General features: G+C 46.6%; 2 protein-coding genes across 8 annotated transcripts in view; one reads left to right on the top strand and one right to left on the bottom strand.

The window, feature by feature from the left end:
- Positions 1–14,454, top strand: part of SLC2A8 (solute carrier family 2 member 8) — a 17,364-nt gene extending 2,910 nt beyond the window's left edge. For 2 of the 3 annotated variants that reach the window (XM_079962146.1, XM_079962145.1), the window contains 10 exons: positions 1,754–1,909; positions 3,945–4,107; positions 5,231–5,437; positions 5,840–5,939; positions 6,697–6,908; positions 8,119–8,265; positions 8,515–8,623; positions 9,018–9,194; positions 10,713–10,858; positions 11,395–14,454. In XM_079962146.1, coding sequence (XP_079818272.1) covers positions 1,815–1,909; positions 3,945–4,107; positions 5,231–5,437; positions 5,840–5,939; positions 6,697–6,908; positions 8,119–8,265; positions 8,515–8,623; positions 9,018–9,194; positions 10,713–10,858; positions 11,395–11,535 — 1,497 coding nt within the window. In that variant the 5' untranslated portion in view covers positions 1,754–1,814 and the 3' untranslated portion in view covers positions 11,536–14,454. Of the gene's footprint in view, positions 1–1,753; positions 1,910–3,944; positions 4,108–5,230; positions 5,438–5,839; positions 5,940–6,696; positions 6,909–8,118; positions 8,266–8,514; positions 8,624–9,017; positions 9,195–10,712; positions 10,859–11,394 lie in introns of those variants that run through there. The other variant, XM_079962147.1, reaches the window with a different exon arrangement.
- Positions 13,785–21,019, bottom strand: part of GARNL3 (GTPase activating Rap/RanGAP domain like 3) — a 119,002-nt gene continuing 111,767 nt past the window's right edge. For all 5 annotated transcript variants that reach the window (XM_079962018.1, XM_079962022.1, XM_079962019.1 and 2 more), the window contains one exon: positions 13,785–21,019. In XM_079962018.1, the coding sequence (XP_079818144.1) occupies positions 20,866–21,019 (154 nt within the window). In that variant the 3' untranslated portion in view covers positions 13,785–20,865.

Genomic DNA, 21,019 nt, shown 5'->3' with positions numbered 1-21,019 from the left:
CTCTAGATGTCCTTTTTATTCTGCATTCTTGGTGATTTGTACTCATGATGGTATCAGGGCAGTTATACATGATCCCGTTTCACATACTGTTTTGCGCATGTGCATGCCCTGCTAGCTTCCTGCTGAAATCTGAAAATTTTTCATACCACAAATGTCCAGGAGGAGAGGGGCTTTGTTGTAGTAGCTGTTATTGTTTTGAAGTTCCCCTATAGATGGCAGTAAAGTAGTAACAGTGAAAAAGCATTGCAGAAAAGTAATGAAATGCATTGGTACAGTGGTACCTCAGGGTAAGTACTTAATTTGTTCTGGAGGTCCGTTCTTAACCTGAAACTGTTCTTAACCTGAAGCACCACTTTAGCTAATGGGGCCTCCCGCTGCCGCCGCGCCGCCGGAGCACGATTTCTGTTCTCATCCTGAAGCAAAGTTCTTAACCTGAAGCACTATTTCTGGGTTAGCGGAGTCTGTAGCCTGAAGCATATGTAACCCGAGGTGCCACTGTATGTGGATAATCTAGTATGAATCCAGCACTAATGCTCTGTTTAATGACATGTTGCAGAGTACACCCACCTACCGCAAAAAAAAGCACCAGTCTGGAGAGGATGTCATGAGACCTGCAGTCCTATTGGGATTCGGTTGGCATGCTCTGATGAAGTAGGAATAAATGGGGGAGGGGGGCTGAAGTGGGATAATCTGGGTTGGAGAAGGATTAGGGGTACCTCCCCTTTCCACCCCAAGTCCAGTTGCTTTGGAAGGGGAAGCAGCTATGCCAGCTCTTTCCTCCAACCTTGCTGCAGAGCAGGAAGCATCAGTAAAAGCTAGGAAGGCTGAACAGGAGGTGGCAGCCACTGAACAAGACCCTGAGTAGGAGGGTGCTGCCTTGCCCTCTAGGATCAGGATCTGCCTTCACAAATGGTAACAGATCCACATACCCCAACAGAATGCACATTTGCAGTTCCAACATCGCCACAAGGCAAGATAGTGAGGGCACTATGTTTAGACAGGCAGAGTGTAGAAACTTGTTGGAACATTTTTGGTGCTTCCATCCAGTTTTGAATAACTTACTCTGCTCCTGAACTTCTGAATCGTGACTCCCAAGTCTTGTGTCTGCTGCTGAGCCTGTACTTCCAAGTAAGAGCCTCTGCTTGCATGTGTTGGATGGGAGTCAGGACAGTGCCCCACAATCCTGCCCAGCAACAGTGTCCTATACTTTTTGCTTTACACCCAGCCTGATGAAAGCCTTTCCTGGCTTCTTTGAGACCTTTCCTTTGGGTATATTAACAGTAGTTTCCCACTGTTATTTTTGGATCATTGAGGGTTATGGTGTTCTCAGTTCTCAGAGTGCCAGTCCTTACATTGCCAAAATGGTACCATCCACTCATATAAGAAGGAGGTATCTGTAGGTTCTGAGGAACTCCCTGGCCTCCCTGTAACAAAACCTAGCCCACTGAAGTCTTGAACATGCTCGGGATCCATAGAATGCTGAGTGTGTTGAGATGGAAAACATGGGAATGAGAGGGAATGAAATGGAGTGCCCTGGAAGAGGGCATGGCTGGCTAGCTGGAATCCTGAACAAGAGCAGTTCACGCTACAAAGTTTTGTTTCAGTTCCCTCTTCTGGCCATCTGCAGTTTTGTCTCATTTTCAATGAGCAATGTATGGCTGAGGAAGCGAAATAGGTCACAAGACTTTCATTTGCTACTTCTTGCTTATGATCTTCATCTCCCCCCTTATCTATTTTTGTTTCTATTTTAAAGTCTTCAGGGCTAAGGAACAGACATCATTTGCTGGGCAGAATTGCATTCTCCTTTGCCACCAATGGGAGATATGGCATCTGAGGAAACCAGACCCCTTTTGAGTACTGAGACAGAACTGCCTGCTCAAAGACCCTCTCCGCTGGAAATCTATCTGAGGTGTGTGTATTTATCTGGCTTCTGTTTTTGGAAAACTGTCAAAACGCAATTGTTCTAGTTATGCACTGCTGGCCAGGAATATAAGGCTTTGCCAAATATGGACTGAGGGACAAAGAGTACAAGGTCCTAATGTTGGTTATCTACAAGTCCAGTAGTCAGCCTCTGTCCCTCTGCCCCTTTGCCCTCACACTGTATCAGCTGTTTGTAATGGAGTTTAATGAATGACGTCTCTGCTTGCCAGATTCTGAATTGTTGGCTCAACAGAATCACCCTGAGAAGTTTTCCAAATCTGATTGAGAATCTTGGAACAAGAGGGCTTTTCTTCTAAATGCATAATCTGAGCTATTTCTGATGTTCAGGCATGCCAATCCTTGCACAGCCCAAATGGAACCATTTGTACACAAGATAACAGCAGGCTTGGAGGGGGAGTGTTTAGTGGCGGGGTGGGGGGGCGGGGTCCCAAGGGAGGGAAACACTTTCAAAAGCAGGCCAGTGACGACTGAGCATGCTTGTTATCTGTGGAATGTTGACTGCTGAGAGAGAGATTTAGAAAGTGAGGAAATGGAATGGATACCGGTAATCCATGAAAAGGGCATGTCTGGCTAGAACACTCCATTCTGCAACATTTGGTTGCTGTTTTTCTTTTTTGGTGTTTTCATTGAGTTTTCTACCACAATCCCAAGATGCTGGTCAGTCATCTCCATTGGAAGACCCTATCATTGTTTTGTGTGATAGCTGGATGTGCGTGTAGAAGCAACTCTCCCCTCCTGCAGTTTCCAGCACCTTGTATTCAAAGGCAGGCTGCCTCTGACAGTGGAGGCAGAACATTGTCATTTTGGCTAGTAGCCATTTATAGGCTTGTGAATTTGCCTAATCTTTTAAAGCCATTTACTGAACCAGCTTTACAAATGGGACCTATTGGGCGACAGTAAAAGGTAAAGGACCTCTGGATGGTTAAGTCTAGTCAAAGGCGAATATGGGGTGCGGCGCTCATCTTGCTTTTCAGGCCGAGGGAGCCAGCGTTTGTCCACAGACAGCTTTCTGGGTCATGTGGCCAGCATGACTATACTGCTACTGGCGCAAGGAGGACCGTGACGAGTGCCAGAGCGCACGGAAACAGTGTTTACCTTCCTGCCACAGTGGTAACTTTTTATCTGCTGGGAGACAGTATCACCCATAGAGAAGACGTTATCAGTTATCAGTTTTCCCTAATCACATCTTGTTGCCACAGCCGTGCCTTCATAATTGAGTGGGAGCTACACAGCACATCCCTTCCTATTGTCTTACACCAGAGGTGGGGAACGTGACCTCTTCATTCGGCCTTTGGAACTATTCTGGAACTATTCTCTGGCCATGTGTCTCCCACACCTCCCGGCCCTGCTTTGCACCCATAACATTTTTGCCTGGCAGGAATTAGTCCTTTAACTTTGACAATGCCCCTTGGTGGAACTGGGAAGTATCCCCCATCTCAATCCCTGGAGGCCAGCTGCCAGTCATTGTAATGGACTGACTTGGTATAAGGCAGTTTCCTGCATGCTTAAATATTTGTGTGTTTGGGTGCTGAACTAAATAGATGTAGTGATGGCCACCAACTTGGATGGCTTCAAAAGAGGATCAGACAAATTCATGAAGGGTGTGGCTATCTGTGGCTACTAGCTGCAGTGGCTATATGTTCTTCCTCCACTGTCACACACCTCTGAATGCCAGTTTCTAGGAATCACAGCTGGGGAGAACACTGTGGTGCTCAGGTCTTGCTTGTGGGCTTCCCAAGGACATCTAATTGGTCACTGTGAGAACAGGATGCTGGAATTGGTGGACCACTGGCTTGATCTAGCAGACTGTTCTTATGTTCTTAAATAGTTTCTTTCAAAAGGAAGGGTCAGTGGAAGCACTAATACATCTGCAACTGAAAGATCTGAAACAAAAGCGTGTGATGTTTTCAGGTGTCTGCTGAGCTGCATCATCTGCAAAAAAGGGCAGCTGTTTGTGTGTCTCTCCCCCAACTCCATATTTTTCATTTTCACTTCTTGTGCAGCAAGGTCCAAAATCAGAATCTCTTCCTGGCTACATTTGCTGCTGTGCTGGGACCGCTAAGCTTTGGATTTGTCCTTGGCTACAGTTCGCCGGCTATTCCAAGCCTAAAGAAAGTTAGCAACCCGGAATTAAGGTTGGAAGACATTCAAGCATCTTGGTTTGGGGTAAGTCTTCTGCTCCACAAGCAAAGGAAGGGCAACATTTCAGTGGCAGAGCATCTCCTTTGCATGCAGAAGATCCTAGGTTCATTCTCCAGCAACTTCAGGTGGGGCTGGACGGCGGTGTGGGCAGCACCTCACTAGATGAACCCCTGTGAAATGGCTTCATATAAGGCAGCTTCCTGTGTTCTTCTGTTGGTTTGATAATATGGGGTGGAAAATAAATGCTTATTGGCTTGTGCCAGAGTATAGAGACATATGGGACGCGGGTGGCGCTGTGGGTTAAACCTCAGAGCCTAGGACTTGCCGATCAGAAGGTCAGCAGTTCGAATCCCTGTGATGGGGTGAGCTCCCATTGCTCGGTCCCTGCTCCTGCCAACCTAGCAGTTCAAAAGCACGTTAAAGTGCAAGTAGATAAATAGGTACCTCTCCAGCGGGAAGGTAAACGGCATTTCCGTGCACTGCTCTGCATGCTGGCCACATGACCTGGAAGCTGTACGCCGGCTCCCTCGGCCTATAGAGCGAGATGAGCGCGCAACCCCAGAGTCGGGCACAACTGGACCTAATGGTCAGGGGTCCCTTTACCTTGTATAGAGACATAGGAAGGTTTATTGAGTCAGATCATTCTTCCATCTAGTCCAGCACTCTTGATTGTCAGCAGCTCTCCAGAGTCTCTACCTGCCTTCTACCAAATCAGTACATCGGCTCATCTAGCTTAATACTGTCTACACTGACTGTCAGCAGCTCTCCAGGGTTTTAGGCAGAGATTCCCCCACAGTCCAACTTGAAGATGCTGGTGATTAAACTTGGGACCATGAGCATGCAAAGCTGATGTCCCACCATAGAGCTAGGGCCCCCTCCCTTAAAAGTAAAGTAGGATTCTAGTCCTCAATAGTTCTTGCTGAATCAAACAGGAACATAGGAAGTCACCTTATACAGAGCAGGGGAGAGGTGTGTATGTCGCCTCCAAACACCTTGCAGGACAGGTCAGATATAAATGTCATTTATATTGTGCCATCATTGCATACACCAAATCTTGGGTTAGTTAACATGATCGAAAGGTGCAGCAATCTACAATCGGAAACCGTTCAGTTGTGAGAGTCAGTTCCTTTTTCTTTTTCTTTTGCAGTCTGTCGTAACGCTGGGTGCTGCAGCAGGCGGGATTCTGGGGGGATATGTCGTGGATAAATTTGGCCGGAAGCTTACCCTGATGCTGTGTGCCATCCCATTCGTTTTTGGCTTCACAATCATAATCTCAGCTCAGAATGTCTGGATGCTTTATGTGGGCCGGCTACTGAATGGCTTGGCCAGTGGGGTAACATCTTTGGTGGTCCCGGTAAGAGATGGCTTGCACTGTCCTTTCTCATTGCAGTTTTGTGGAAAGAGAGCCATCTGCTGAATGCCAGAATCTGCATTTTACTGAGTTGGAGATCATTGACCCATCTAGCTCAGTATTATCTATTAAGGGGATGGGGAATTTCAGGCCCAGAGGCCTAATTGCACTGTTAATTAGGGAATTTCAGTACTTGATTCTGATTTTGTCACCTGCATCTACATACACCTGTCTCTGATTGCCTTGATTCTATAAGAAAAACAGGGATACACTACTGACCCCCCTCTCTTTTTTCTTGTTGTATTGGAAAAATGCAAAATTCTGCAAATGCAAAAACAAATAAAGTATATCCTTTTCTCTGTATGACTTGAACAAGACTCCCTTCCCCTTTTGTCCATGCTGTAGGTATATATTTCTGAAATAGCCCACTCCAAAGTTCGAGGGATGCTAGGATCGTGCGTTCAGCTGATGGTGGTGACTGGCATCTTGGGAGCTTATATAGCAGGTACACCCATGTGGCTCTGTTGTGTTCTTGGGTTTGCACATTTCTCTTGCACACATCATCGTGGGATACAAGTACACCAACCAACACCTGTGGATGGTGTTGGCACCATGTTGTGGGAAACTGAGTGGGGAGAGCAAGTGGAGTACAGTGGTACCTCAGGTTAAGAACTTAATTTGTTCCGGAGGCCCATTCTTAACCTGAAACCATTCTTAACCTGAAGCACCACTTTAGCTAATGGGCCTCCTGCTGCCACCACACCACCACCACGCAATTTCTGTTCTCATCCTGAAGCAAAGTTCTTAACCCGAGGTACTATTTCTGGGTTGGTGGAGTCTGTAACCTGAAGCGTCTGTAACCCAAGGTACCATTGTACCTTGAAAGGAGAGGATATGACTGCCTGCCTTCATACCTTTGAGCATTTTTGCTTGGGTGGAAAGTGTCCTTGAATTCTGATCATGCCTCTTGCTTGCCTGAATGATTGGTAGAGAGTTGGTGTGTGAGAATGTGTGCAGATACTAGCCTACTGCACAAAGGCAATATCTGCATTCATTTCTCACGTTTGCCTTTGGCTTCACCCACCACAGGCGCCAAGAGGCACTCTGTCTTAACGGAATACATCACTTGAATGCTGGGGGATCTGTTTGCAGCTATAACGTGCACCAGCTTGCATTTAGCCCTCTGGGCGTGACAAAAGCTGCCAAGTGTCCTTTATTCCTTGCCCCTAAGAACGGCTCTTCTTTTGTGTCTCCTCCCTCAGGCACAGGGCTGGACTGGCGCTGGCTGGCCGTACTGTGTTCCGTCCCACCGTGCTTTATGCTGGTACTTGTGGCTTTCATGCCCGAAACGCCTCGCTTCCTGCTGAGCCGGAATCAGCGGCCAGAAGCCATTGATGCTCTGCAGTTCCTGCGAGGGCCCCTGGTGGACCATGAGTGGGAATGCAGAGAGATTGAAGTGAACGCCGAAGGACAGGTAAGTGGAGCCGGAAATATACTGAAACTGGACACGTTCTTGGGTTGCAAGGGTGGGAAAGGTGGCAGGAGAATGGACCTGCCTCCTCCCCCTGCTAGCTCAGCTCTCTCCAGCTTTAGGCTTTTCAGGGGAGGAGGGTAGAAGTCTGAAGTATTTGCCATCTGCTCCTCCTGGTATAGGGATGCAGGTGGCGCTGTGGTCTAAACCACTGAGCCTAGGGCTTGCCAATCAGAAGGTCGGCGGTTGGAATCCCCGCGACGGGGTGAGCTCCCGTTGCTCGGTCCCAGCTTCTGCTAACCTAGCAATTCAAAAGCACGTCAAAGTGCAAGTAGATAAATAGGTACCACTTCGGCAGGAAGCTAAACGGCGTTTCCGTGTGCTGCTCTGGTCTGCCAGAAGCGGCTTAGTCATGCTGAGCTGGAAGCTGTATGCCGGCTTCCTTGACCAGTAAAGCGAGATGAACACCGCAACCCAAGAGTCGTCCAAGACTGGACCTAACGGTCAGGGGTCCCTTTACCTTTAACCTCCTGGTATAATCTGGCAGATGCTAACTGCCCCCCGACATTCTTTTCCTCTGCTGCTGAACTGCTCAGTAGTCAACCCCTTGCTGGAACTGCACAGGAATCAGCAGCAGTTTTACAGATAGAACAGAGGGTGGCTTGGTACAGCCACTTACAGTCATGTCCACCTGTCACAGCTGACCTACAAGGGCGGGGCTGGAGTGAGGTGAGGTCTGCTTTGCCACTTTGCATTCCCTGTGGCCAGCCAGCAGGAATGAACTTGCTGCTTGGCAAGTGGGGCCAAGTGGGGAAGGTTCAACCCTTCCCTTTGTAGGGGTCTGCTTTGTCATCGTGTTTCTCCATGCAGGGAACATAGTGGCGAAGCAGCAACTGGCAGCGCTGAACTCTCTACTCCCCAGCTGATGAGTGAAGGGTGCAATCCTCCACTCTGCAGGGGTTTGTTTTGCTCATGTTTGCCTGCAGGGAATGTGCTGGCAAAACATTCAGCTGGCAAAAGTACTCAGCTGATGAGCAGGTGGGCATGGTTTTTGGGAAATGGCCCAGCTGGCCAAATTGGATCTCCTCATGGGCCGAGATTCCTAGTTCAGTCCCTGACATCTGCGGCCAGGGTGCTGGGATCTCTACCTCAGACCCCAGAGGGGTACAGTTGCCCCTCAACACTGAAACACTGGCTACGTCTTCCTTTGCAGGAGGAGCTGAGTCTGGCCGAGTTTAAGAATCCAGCCATTTACAAGCCATTCTTCATTGGTATCGCCATGATGTTCTTCCAGCAAGTGTCAGGGATCAATGCCATCATGTTTTATGCGGAAACCATCTTTGAAGAAGCCAGATTCAAGGTGGGGGGCTCCTCTGTCCTCTTGACACCTTAGATGCAGCCATATTCATTCATCTCTTGGTCAGATGCCCAAGAATTGGACACAGTATTCCAAGTGTGGTTTGACTAAGGCACCATAGAGTGGTACTATTACTTCCCTTGATCTTCTGCTGATGCAGCCTAGAATAGCATTAGCTTTTCTTTGGTGCTGCATCACACATTTTCAAATATTTGAGATTTTCATTTATTTCTTGCTGTTGTGTGTTTTCAGGAGAGTGGTGCTGCTTCCATCATTGTGGGATCCATCCAAGTCTTTTTCACTGCTGTGGCTGCTGTTATTATTGATAGAAAAGGTCGAAAAGTCCTTCTGGTCGTATCAGGTATTGCAGAAAAGCTATCCTTCCAGTGTGAAGTGTAGGATTCTGTGCCTTTGCAAGTTAATTTAATGTGGAACACCATGAACAGCTGGATAAAATTTTCTGGCGGTGGATGTCCAGCAAAGCAAGCATTTATGTGTTTGAAATAACTAGCCTTAGAGCCTTAGGTCAGTGGTTGGACATAATCCCCAGCAAACCCCGGCAGGGGACACACACACACACACACACACACACACACTCTTTGTGCTTGTGTGTGTGTGTGAGAGAGGGGGGGTGGCAAAGGATGCTGAACTAGATGGTCTATTGCTCTGATCCAGCACAGCTCTTGTTACATGCACTCTTGTTCCCAAACAGTATAACTAGGTGTTCTGTTAACTTTTTATCTCATCTTTCCCAGGGTTCATTATGGCTATCAGTGCTGCCATCTTCGCGATCTATTGCAAAATGGCTCTCCCTGTCCCCTTCAACTCCTCCCATGCCAACCCACCAAGCTCCATTCTGAGTGCTGCTGTTGTGGAAGAAAATCACCACCTTGCGTGGTTGGCGGTATTGAGCCTGGGCCTCTTTGTCATGGGTTAGTGGGCAATTTTGCTGAGGTTGCTGTACCCCACAAAAGCTAGTCTATATAGATCCATCCACCTAGAGAATTCTGGGCCTTTTGGTGCCTTGAGGAGTTTCCCAGCCATGTAGTCAAGGTTGAGTATGCTTTGACTACGTGGATACTTCCTACACCAGAATGCCCTCTCTGCTGCAGCAGCAGGTGATGCAGACACAGGAGATAGACATGTCGGAAGAGTCCTGTTTGATCACAACAAAGCCCTTGATTCCTCCTCCTTCGCTGGAGTCCAGCTTTTTTGAGGTCAGATTAATGACCTGCTTATTGGTAGCCTAGTGCTTGTGGAGCATAGACCTTAAGGGTAGGGAACCTTTCTTCAGCCAGAGGGTCACATTGGGGGGGGGCAGTGTTCCGCAAGGGTCATGTGCTGGTGGTGGGTGGGGCCAGAGCAACACATGTTCAGTTTTACAATAGGCTGGTTTCTACACACAGATACAGACACCCCTCTCTATCCTCCATCCAGGCAAGCAAGTGGCATGATCCGAGTTCAATGACACATTCCAGGCAGGCAAAAGTGTGCAAGGAGGGTGTGGATCCTGGGGTCTTGAAAGCTAAGTGGAGGGGCCTGACAGGGGCTCTTTTGAAGATGTTGTTGGGGGAGCCCCTCCCTGGGTAGCACAACCTCCTCCACATTGCTATTGCTGTTGGCTGTTTGCTTGCGTTGAGCTGCACTACTGCTCAGAAAGAGACAACATATTGTGTGAGTGGTGGCAGATACCTCTCCTCCTTACCATCACTGCTTGCTGACTTGGAGAAGGGCAACGAGGAAGGAGAGCAGCAAGGTTGGGTGGCTATGGGGGTTGTTGTGTACCTGCTGGGGTGTGGTCTTAGATACTTGCCAAGCAATGGCTACCCCCTGATGCCAGTCCTGGGCATAGAACTCCTGCCTCACTCAAGTCGACCTCTTAAAAGTACCCTTGCATTATTATTATTTTCAAGTGTGTTTACCCTGCTCTTCATCCAAAAGGCTCCCAGGGCAGCTTATGAAAATTGATAATACAGTCCCTGCAGTCTTGCACACTGCATGGTATGTCATGAAAGGGAAAGAATTGGGAAAGGAGCAGGGGGAAGCAAACTTGGCACTATTTCTTTCTTATAATGGCAGCTATGATGGGAAGAGTTCAACTGAGCAGCCAAAAGTTGCTCCTCTTTAAGCTGAGCTGATGGAGTGGCGCTGCTTCTCTTCTCCTCCTTTAGCCTAATGAAATGGCTGCTATCATGTGACTGTTGATGGAGAGAAGAGCCTGATGGACACTGGCTTCCAAGCTGAACCGATGGAGTGGCTCTGTTTCCCTCCTCCCCTAGCCTGTTGCTAGATAACATGTGAGATGTGAGGAAGAGGGGAAGCCTTGTCTAGTTGTATCTTTCTGGTTTCCAGTCAGGGTTGCCTGTTCATTACTGACCTTGCTCAGTTCAGGGAAACCTCTACTAACTGCTCTCAATGAGTTTGCTTTCTCCTTCCTCTGCAACCTGCAGGCTTTGCCTTGGGCTGGGGCCCAATCCCATGGCTGTTGATGTCTGAAATATTCCCTCTCCGAGCTCGAGGCGTAGCCAGTGGTGCCTGTGTCTTAACAAATTGGCTCATGGCTTTTCTGATCACCAAGGAGTTCCATGACCTCATGGTAAGCAAGGATCACATCAGAATGGTTTACAGCAGGAATGGGAACAGTGGCCCCCATTTTCTTTTCAGCAGCCTTCTGGGGGCCACATGCTAGTGGCAAAAATGGGTTGTTGGATTCTTTTTGCCTACCATATGCAAGGATCCTGTTAGAGTGAAAAGCAGTAACCATGCTGTGACGTAGCCAGTGGAAGGACTAGGAGTCTTAGCTGCTTACTGAGAGCTCTCATGCTTACTGAGAGCATCAACCTGTGTCTGCAGGTACTACAGACATGCTAGGTTTCTGCATGCAGGGATATTCTGGATGAGAAAACATTCTCTTATGTTGGGCATGGGGAACCTTTGGCCCTCTGGATGTTGCTGAAGTACAACTCCCATGAGCCCTAGCAAGTGTGGCTGATGGCCAGGGATAATATAAGTTGTCATTCATCTACACCTAGAAGGCCAAAGGTTCCCCATTTGCCATTTCAAGAGTACAGCTCAACCACCTTGGTACTGCTTCTGGTTCTTAATCAGACATCTCTTTCTCTTCTGCCCCAGGTCTTCCTGACGCCTCATGGTACCTTCTGGTTGTTTTGTGCCATGTGTTTCTCCAATGTGCTCTTTACCATACTCTTCGTTCCTGAAACCAGAGGGAAAAGCCTAGAAGAGATAGAGGCCTACTTCCAAAGATCACATTAGCTGTTTGCAATCTTAGTGGGAGAACTTTTCCCCTTGGTCTTGGACTTAAGGTGTGGGTGGTGGTGGCTGGTGGGACCCAACCCTTCTTCAGAGATTTGCACAAATGTAAAGTCTTCACCGGGTTCAACTGGGTCCAGAGAACTGTCTGGGGTGTAGGTGTGGTCAAGATGAAAGGAAGGTTCATTTTGTGTGGGCAATGACCTACCACTTTTCAGTATTACAGCACTACCTACAGTATTACAGAACGGCAGGCACTGTTCAGTTTTCTGCCATCTAGAACAAGGTGATTAAGAATTTGTTTTGAACAAAACATTGCTTTTCTCTGTTCGTTGGCCATGTTCTGTGTGGCCAGCCTTTTCTTCTTCTGCTGAGGACTGTATTCCTTGGGAGGGGGGGACCTGATGGGAGGGTCATCCTGGTAGTAGGTGGGGCTAGAGCCAAAAGTGGGTGCCCTCTCCCCTGGGCTCAACCCCTTCCTCTTTCTGCCATCACTACCCCTCTCTACTGTCACTTCCTTTCTCTCTGTGTTTAGATAGCTCTCACGAACTACCTTCTAATTCTGTGTAATCTGGGCCTACTCTATGGGTGTAGAGGAGTGAGGCAAAGAGTCCTGAAAAGGCACATTGAGCAATGCACACAGTGTGCACAAAAAACCTAGCAAAAGAGGGAAACTGGGTCTGACTTAGCCAACGTCACCAGACTATTTTGCACCCCCAAGGTTTCTCTCACAAACAGCAGCATTTTAAAACGAGATGCATCCATGCTGTCTGAAGTGGTATGCTACCAGTTCTTTCCATGGGATGTGTAGATTTTAATGCAGAGGGGTTTAAAGCAGCCAAAGGTTTGTTCTGATTTGCACACGAAACGTTAGACTTTGGCTATCACGTGGGATGATATTTTTAAATGAATGGGTTCGGCATACTGCTGCCCACTATTGCCCCCTCCTCTGGTTCTTGAGTCCTGTTCAGGAGGTTAGTAATGCTGAAACTGGGAAATGATAAATCTCATTCCCATGATTGCATTTCTTGTCAATCTCTGCCCCAAGGCGACTCCATCTAAAATCATGTGATGGGTTGGGTTGGGATTGGACCCAGTTCTGCCAGTAAGGTTCCAAAGTCTTCGTTTCCAGACTTCTAATCTTGTTTTGTGGAATAAAGGTTCAAGGATACGGTGCTATGTGGAATAAATATATTGAATTCCATCTGAATCTTTGGGAAATCATCTTTGTTTTCTTAATGTTCAGTTAATATTGAGTGCCGTAAAAAACACCAAGGAACAAACTAGGGAGGGCTACTGTCCCACTTTTTGATCAGAACATAAACTGCTCATCAACTAGTTTTCCAGGATGTTGAGATTATGGGGATAAGGGAGGGCGCTTCCAGGTCAGGAGTGGGGATTCATGCACATTCCCCTCTCCCAGTTAGAATTCATTACAATTTCTACTTTCAAATCTATTCTTAAATTTCATCCTAGAAACATTTTTCACTTGGGTCTGCACTGAGTCGGTCATCTTTAATTTGAAAGGTGCAGAATGGAGTATATGAATGTGTGTGTGTGCTGTTTTTGTGGGCTTGTGGTAGAAAGAACAAACTGGAGGATTCCTCCTACCCAGTATCTAGTAGTAACTGAAATATTGGGCACAATCTAACCAATTCATTAGTGAAATTGTTAACCAGAATGTGATATTTATTATGTATTTTATTATGAATTGCCTTCTTAATCATGCTTTTTTTAAACATTTCTTTTAAAACAGAGTAGAGATGGCTTGGGGTTTTATTTTTAAGGTGCACTTTATAAAATGGTTTTGAGGTTTAGATGTTTCTACTGAGTAAAAAATCTTTGATGGCAAAGGATTCCCCCCCCCCAAATATATACCAAAATAATTAATTCTTTCTTTCTTTCTTTCTTTCTTTCTTTCTTTCTTTCTTTCTAGTGTGGGGAATTTTTGACCTTTCAGATGCTGCTGAACCACAACTTGCATTGTTAGTGAGCAACACCTAGCAGACACATGCCTGGTGCATGTTTTAAGTCTTTCTGCCTGATCCTGTGAATGTCTCCTCAAATGCAAGTCCCACACAATTCAATGAGACTTGCAGGTGTGTACAAGATTGCTTTCTCTGCCCCGCCCCCCCAAATATCAGTGTCAAGGAGTGTGTCCAACATGAGTGATACAATCTATGGTGTTGTCTATCTTAATGTTTGTCTCATTTGTTACACACATGCACCCCAAGGGGGCAGAAGAAGAGACCAAATGTCATAAATATTTATTACATATCAAGGAAGTAAAGAAAAGAAAAACCCTACAGTTCATTTTACAGCTGTGGTCTATGGAACTTTTAGAACAGATTTCTGCCATTATATTCGTATTGTGATTCTCTTTCTTTACAGGCTACATTTGAAAACACAAAAGAGGGAAAACAATAATAAAAATAATAATAATAATACATTATTACTTTAGCATTTAAAAACAATGGCAATACAATCGAGTTTAAGACACTTGGTGGTAATTTAAACTTTGAGACTCACAAGAGGGGAAGCCACAGCCCAACAGTACATAATCGGTGAAAAGTACAAAACCCCACTAGATAACAGTCAAGGGACAGGATCCAGCAAAAGTTTGGTGCGACGAAAGCAGCAGCCTTATAGATGATGACCTAAGGACTAAGCTCAATGGAACACATTTGCACCTGTTTCCAAGTAAACATGCAGAGGATGGGAAAGCGCTGTAGCTCAGGGTCAGAGCTAGGCTCATGCCCTGGAATCTCCAGGTAGTGCTTGGAAGGCAACCTGTCCAGAATCTTGGGCTGCTGCTGCCAGTAAATGCAGACCCTACTGAGCTAGGTAGACCTAATGGTCTGACCCAGCAGGCGGCAGCTTCCTATGACTATTGCAAGGCTGGATTCATGAAACGCACTTTCCCGGGAACAAGGCCTGATTCCCCTGAGACTTAGTTCTGAGGAAACTTGCATAGGCCCAATTTCACTGAATTCAGACGGACTTAATTGTGCCTACACAGGTTGACTCTGCAGTAAAGCCCAGTCACTGCTAGAATAAAGGAGTAGGGAGCCTAATGAAATCCTCAGGCTCCACCGAACTCCCCCAATTTCAGGCAAATCACCCCTCCTATACACAAGAGTGTCTCCTAACAGCAAGGGTTAAGGAAACCCATCATAAAAAGGAAGCCCCCCCCCCCAATAACTTGATAGGGGGTCCCACAACTGCAGCTTTACTTGGAAGTCAGTTCCCTTGCCAAAGAAGGCTGTTTGTCGCCAACCATGAGTTGTGCTGGATTCTGCTTGAGGGCTTTTTATAAGGAAGGGTGGGGGGGACAAGCAACCAGGGTAGACAACAAATTTGTTTTATACAAACGTTAGCATTTGTGAGTGCTTTCCGTCTCGCAAGAGAAATACATAATAAATATTAGGAAGTCCAAACCTGCAGAAAATAGTAACACCCCACCCCCACACCCCCTTTTTTTTTTTAAAAAAAAAGAAAGATAAAATCCTGCTCACTTGGACACACAAGAATGCCACTGGGTTGTGGTGGGGGAAGGAAATGTGGACCTTCGGGTTCATCAAGTGTCAAATGGCACATACAGGACAGACATGCAAAAATAGTTGTGTGTGTGTGTGTGTGTGTGTGTGTGTGTGAGAGAGAGAGAGAGAGAGAGAGAGAGAGAGAGAGAGATATTAATGCTACAATCACGGCAAGGACCTTTAGTGCCACAAGGACTGGGTTGTAAGAGGCAAACTTTGCCAACTATTCTGGCAAATGATGTTCCTTGCTTTGAGATCTATTAGATCACAGACTTCTTCTTTTTTATTTGGCAACAGTGGATGGTCTGGGGGCAGCGAATGCTGTTGCATCACCTGGGCACCTACTGTAATCAGCCTTTTTTTTTTTTTTTTGAGACCGCTCTTTCGGAGGAAGACCGGATAGAAAAGTATAGATTATCTGCACTAGTAATGTTTGAGAACAAGCCTGAGTGCTGGCTTTGTCCTCCAGAGCTGCCTTTGCAAACACAAAAGATATAGTCAGGAAAAAAATGAGATGTATTGGATCTATTGGACTGGCTGGTGACAGAGCAGATGTAAGAGACCTGCACATATAACACCCCCTTAGGAATAGCTGGAACTTCTTGCGAGCTGGAAGTAGGGGCTGTTGTGACAGCAGCAAGCGGCCCAATCTTCTCCCCTCAGCCCTATAAGCATGATCGAACACTTCAAGCACAAATGGATAAACAAAGAGACAAATCCAATTTTCAAATGTTCCCAACTAATAGGAAGGGCAAGGGGAATGAGCTTACTATTCAAAAGTAAGCTGTAGACAGGGGATGGTGCCACTGCAGTTATTATCACCATTAGGCTGCCCAAGTAGAGCTAAACTACAATTTCCAAGGTTGTACATTTTCTTACAACCTCATCCCTATAGAAGAACACTCATTTAAGAGGCACAGTCACTCACCTAAGGCTACCTTGTGAGTCAGTGGCTGCAACCAGAGAGAGAGAGGTCCTTGTGAGAACTGACTCTCGGGGGGGGGGGGGGAGCAGTGGAAAGAGAAGCACATATTGTATTGAGGCCACAGTGTTTAGAGAAGGCTGGTGACCTTCCAATTAAAAGCTGCTGTGCCCCCCAAAATGTCTCCATCTCCAGATACCATATAGATAACTATATAGTTAATTGTCACGGAAAGAGAAAATGCAAGGTATCATCAACAGGTCCAGAAAGCCAAAAAGAGGATTCATCAGCAACGTTCTAGCATTAGCGCTCCCTAGTTACCAAACAAATGAAAAAGCAATAGATGCTAAACAAATAGCTACATCAAGACATAGAAGGAAATGCCAGATGTTCAGTTATGGAATATCTCAGAGGAGTGGGGTGTGCAGGAGGAACTTTAACCCCCCTCCCCCGAGCCAAACTATTTCAAGCCAAGCCCCAAAGGGCCATAATCACTCAGTGGTAGAGAATCTGCTTGACACACAGGTTGAATCCCCAAAGGCATCTACAGGCAGGCCTGGTAAGGACACCTTCCTGAAAGCCACTGCTAGTCAGTGTAGACAACAGTGAGCTAGATAGACCAATGGGCTGACTGGGGATAAGGCAGCTTCTGATGTTCTTATTTAATTCAGCCCTTTGATCAAAATGACGAGGACTAGAATCTTACTTTGCGTTTAAGGGGCTAGAGCACTGTTGTTAGAACACACACTTTGTATGCAGAATGTTCACAGTTCAAACCCTAGCATCTCGAGAATGTCTGCAGATTGGAATGTCATTGCCTGCAACCCTCATAGACAGCTGCTAGTCAGTGTAGATAATACTGAACTAGAGGGAACGATGTTCAGTATAAGACAGCCTTCTAGGTGCCAAGCCGTTGCAGCTGCCCATAGGACTGGCCTACATCTTACACACTGACCCCACCCAAGCAGTTTTCTCATAGGGAGCTTCCACCTCCTAGGGGAACCCGTACCTGATGTACTGCCTTCCTACCTTGCTCTGATCTGTAACAAATGCTGCTGCTGGGGAAAAATCCACTCTGCAGTGAGGACATCCCTGTGGCGCGTTTTCAAGCAGGCCTTGCACTAGAGAGATCAGAATTGCCAGTGGGAAGATGAATGAGGGTGCTGGAAAGGGATGATGCTGCTTGGATGTTGACATGAACTTACTTGATGTGGTGTAACTCCCAAGTCAGAATTTCTTGTGCAGGAGCAAAAAACAAACAAACAAAAATGTATCATTGGAAATGAGACGAGGATGTGGCCTACAATGGCAAAGGAGGGAAATAGGGGGAAATGATTTCATTTAAGCAGAGGCATCAAGCCAGAGTCTCAGTTCCTCCATCAAAGGCCCAATAAGGTCTAAGGTAGGTAGTGGGAATTTCTGGCCCTCCGGCTGTTGACGGACTGTAACTCCCACCATCCCTGACCACTGGCCACACTGGCTGGGGCTGATGAGAGCTGTAGTTCAAATACATCTAGAGGGCCGAAGGTTCCCCAACACCTAAAACTTCGCGGTGCTTTTTGTTTTTATTTAAGAAAAGCTGGGTGCTTTCGCATGCAAAGTTATGTGCTCTAACTACTCAGATGTACAGCACTTCTGTTGGTAGGGATTCCACAAATCTGGAAAAGGCTCTGCCTAACTCTCCTCCCATGTGTGTGTGGAGGGAGGAGTCATCCACATGTCAGCTCAAGTTAAGAGCTTCTAGGTAAGAGAGTAAAAGGTGTGTTGTGGCTTCTTCACTCACACAGTTCTTAAGCCATCATTAGTTTCCTACTGTGAGTGAGCTGCAAGTGATCAAGTGATCGTGCTGAATCTGGGACTCAGTAGGCCTGTTAATCAGGCTCAGACAGGTGACCAATCTCACTTGCTACTGGCAATGCCGACTGGCTGTCAAGATGGCAACATCACAAAGCACTATGATGCTTGGGGGGGGGGCACACACATGACATTGCGTTCCTTTTCCCTATGCAAAGAGGAGGCCTGAGTTTGTCAGACTTGAGATCCTGCCCACCCCATCTCACCTGAACAGCAACTGCAAGCTTTTCCCTTGCTAAGGGTTCAGTCCACTTGCATCAAGTTGGAAAGTTAAGTCATGCAGCTTCTGCACATACTTGAGCAGGCTACATGCAGCAAGCTAACCTGTACAGCTATGTTGCCACCTTTAGTAGATGCCATGGCTCCTGTATCTAATGGGCACAATGTTGAACTGTTTTAATTGCTACAAGCATCTCACCAAGGATGGATTAAGTGCTCTGTTCTACTGGCAAATATAAGGCAATTGTGTAATAGAGGGGACAGAGGGACTGGACTCATGGAATATTGGTGGGCAAAGGAGGTAGGAGAAGGGAAGCTGCAACTTCGAAATCTGCAAGCAGGAACCAAGCTGAATTTCATACCACTGCCCTGCTAGGATCCCTTTCTAGACCCACCCACTTCCAGTCCCAAAGCAGACACATGCCTTTGCCATTTAAAAAAAAATACCCTGCAAGAAACCTGTTTTTCTCTAAAAATGAAAAGTTAACCATTTCTAGCACACGACAAGCTGAAATCTCTCTCACCTATTGTCATTGCCATAAAAGCCCTGCTTTGTGGCAAAGGCAAGCCATCCTGTCTTTTTTCTAAGCACATCATTAATTAAAAGTATTGCTTCGTTTATTGATCAGTTGCTTTAAGAGCAGGAAAATTAATAAATACATACATACATACATACATACATACATACGAAAGACTCCACTCCCCCACCCCTCATGGAAGCAAGATGGGATCCCACACAGGACAGGTAGTTTAAATTGAACTGTGTGAAGTTGTATAAATCATTGTCTGCAACTTTATAAAAAGAAGAAGAAGGAAATGAATCAAGAGCAGGTAAGTGGGGGGCAAAGGCCTTTGGGGTCCAACACCTCCCATGTGGCAGGAGCATCTACTCTGCAGACACAGAACTAGCATCAAAGGGTCTTTTCCATGCTGCACCAGCTTTCCATATCCAACTTCCATTTTCTTCTCAGAAAAGAGCAGTATGTGGACAGCTAAGGGCAATGTGAGAGGGAAGACAGGTCGTTGTCTCTGAGATTTCTGAAAGGGGGGGGGGGGAGGGAGGGAGGGGAGAGAGAGCGAGAGAGCAAGAAAGAGAGAAGAGATTTCCCTTCCCATGCAGCAAGCACATACTGGTAAATCTCTTCCCTGTTAAAGAGGTTTGGCAGGTTTTGGAAATACAAATGCCCCCCAAAGTCTGTTCAGCAGAAGCGGGAGGAGTGTAAATGCCCTGGAGCAGTGTTTCCTCTTCAATGCATCCCCCACACCCCAGGAATGCAGCTCTTACCTGGTGTCTGTGGATAATCATTTTAGCTAATCAGCAAATGTGCCAATAGACCTGAGACCAGGATGAGGGTTGCCTGCTCACTCAAAACATTTATACTTTTGGAGGGCACAGAATTTATTTGCAGTTTGATCATCCCAACCTTTTTTTTTTTTTTTTTGCTGTGAATGTGAGGAAGAGTTTCGCCATTCACGTCTGCATCAGCTACTCCAAATAATGTATCCAGATTGCCAAGTGGGTGCGGGGAGGGAACTGGGGCAAATTGATGGTTTAAGACATTATTTAAAACACTACAACCTTCCCTGGCTACCTGCTATGCTAGTCTGAAGAGACAAGGACCGCTGTTTAATCACAGTACATTAAACTTATTAAAAAGTCTTTCTAATCAGGTAACATAGATTTTATTTTTTGTTAAATTAATATTTTTTAATTTAAGTACTCTTTAAAAATTGCAAATGGGCATAGAAGAGTCACGCCCTTCACATGGGTGGGTGGGAAGGCCTATTCTGAGATGGTGCGTCCTGTGACGTATGGATTCAGAAATGGAGGAATGATGCTGTTTGTGAGTCTTCCTGGGCAGCATGATGAAAGAAGAGGAAGGGCGCAGAGCTTCTCTTTGGCAAAAAGAGGAGCTTGGGAAGGTGGGGAGCCTGGAAGCTAAATCCTCCTTTGGGTTAGTGGGATGTACAGCACCCAACTTTCCCTCTTCCTCATTCCTAGCCCTTTAGCAATGTAAGAGAGAGAGAGAGAGAGAGTGGAGCTTTCCCATCCTCGGCCGTCTCCCTCCCACTTATAAAGTTGTTGCAACAAACCGAGCAGGGGAAATGTCACCCTCTCCACTCTTGCAGGAGATATGGGTCCTCCTCCGAGGCCACTTGTGCCCCCAGCCGAAGTTCCTATTGCAGCACAGCCTGCTGGTTTAGGGAAGGGCCCTAGCTCAGTGGTGGAGAATCTGCTTTGCCTGCAGAAGGCTCCAGGTCTAATCCATGGCATCTCCAGGTAGGATTTGGGATGACCATAGTCTGAAACTCTGGAGAGTTGCTGCTATTCAGTGCAGACAATACTGAGCTAGATAGACCAATGTTTTGACTGGTATACAGCGGCTCCCTATGTTCCTATAAAATATGTTGGGGGAGGGGTTAGGAGGATCTCCCAGCTTTGTGTCACTGTGGAGTTTATAGCAAGCTGTCCAATTCCCCCAAATGTGGACAGCCTTTTTAAATTGAAAACTGATTAAAACTCGTCTGCTCCACCAGCTGAGATTCCTGTAATGGGGTGAGTGCCCTAATATTCAACCAAGGAGAATAAAATATGTTACGTCCCACCTGCCCTTTCCATCTGAATAAGCTGGAAATACTGGGCGTTCTAGATCTCGATTGCCTATGTATATATTCTGTATTCCAGAATTATCAGAAAATGTAGTGTGATTTTTCTATACTGTTTAGAGAGTCATAACAAATGGGGGGTGGTGGTGGAGGGGTCAGGGAAGGTGTGCAAGTGCTGTGTCCAGATTGTCTTCACTTCAAGTCAATGATGTCTTCGTCAAAGGAAGCCCCAAGCTGAAAGAGGCTGCTGGACTGGGGGCTCTCGTCCCGTGTAGTGGTGTCGGGGTCTGAACTGCTGGAGAAGTGGCGCTCTTCAGAAGTGCTTTCGAAAGAGCATGCAACGAGC

Source organism: Podarcis cretensis, assembly GCF_951804945.1.
Source record: "Podarcis cretensis genome assembly, chromosome: Z".
NCBI classification, from domain to species: domain Eukaryota; kingdom Metazoa; phylum Chordata; class Lepidosauria; order Squamata; family Lacertidae; genus Podarcis; species Podarcis cretensis.
This window is presented reverse-complemented; position numbering and strand designations above follow the sequence as displayed.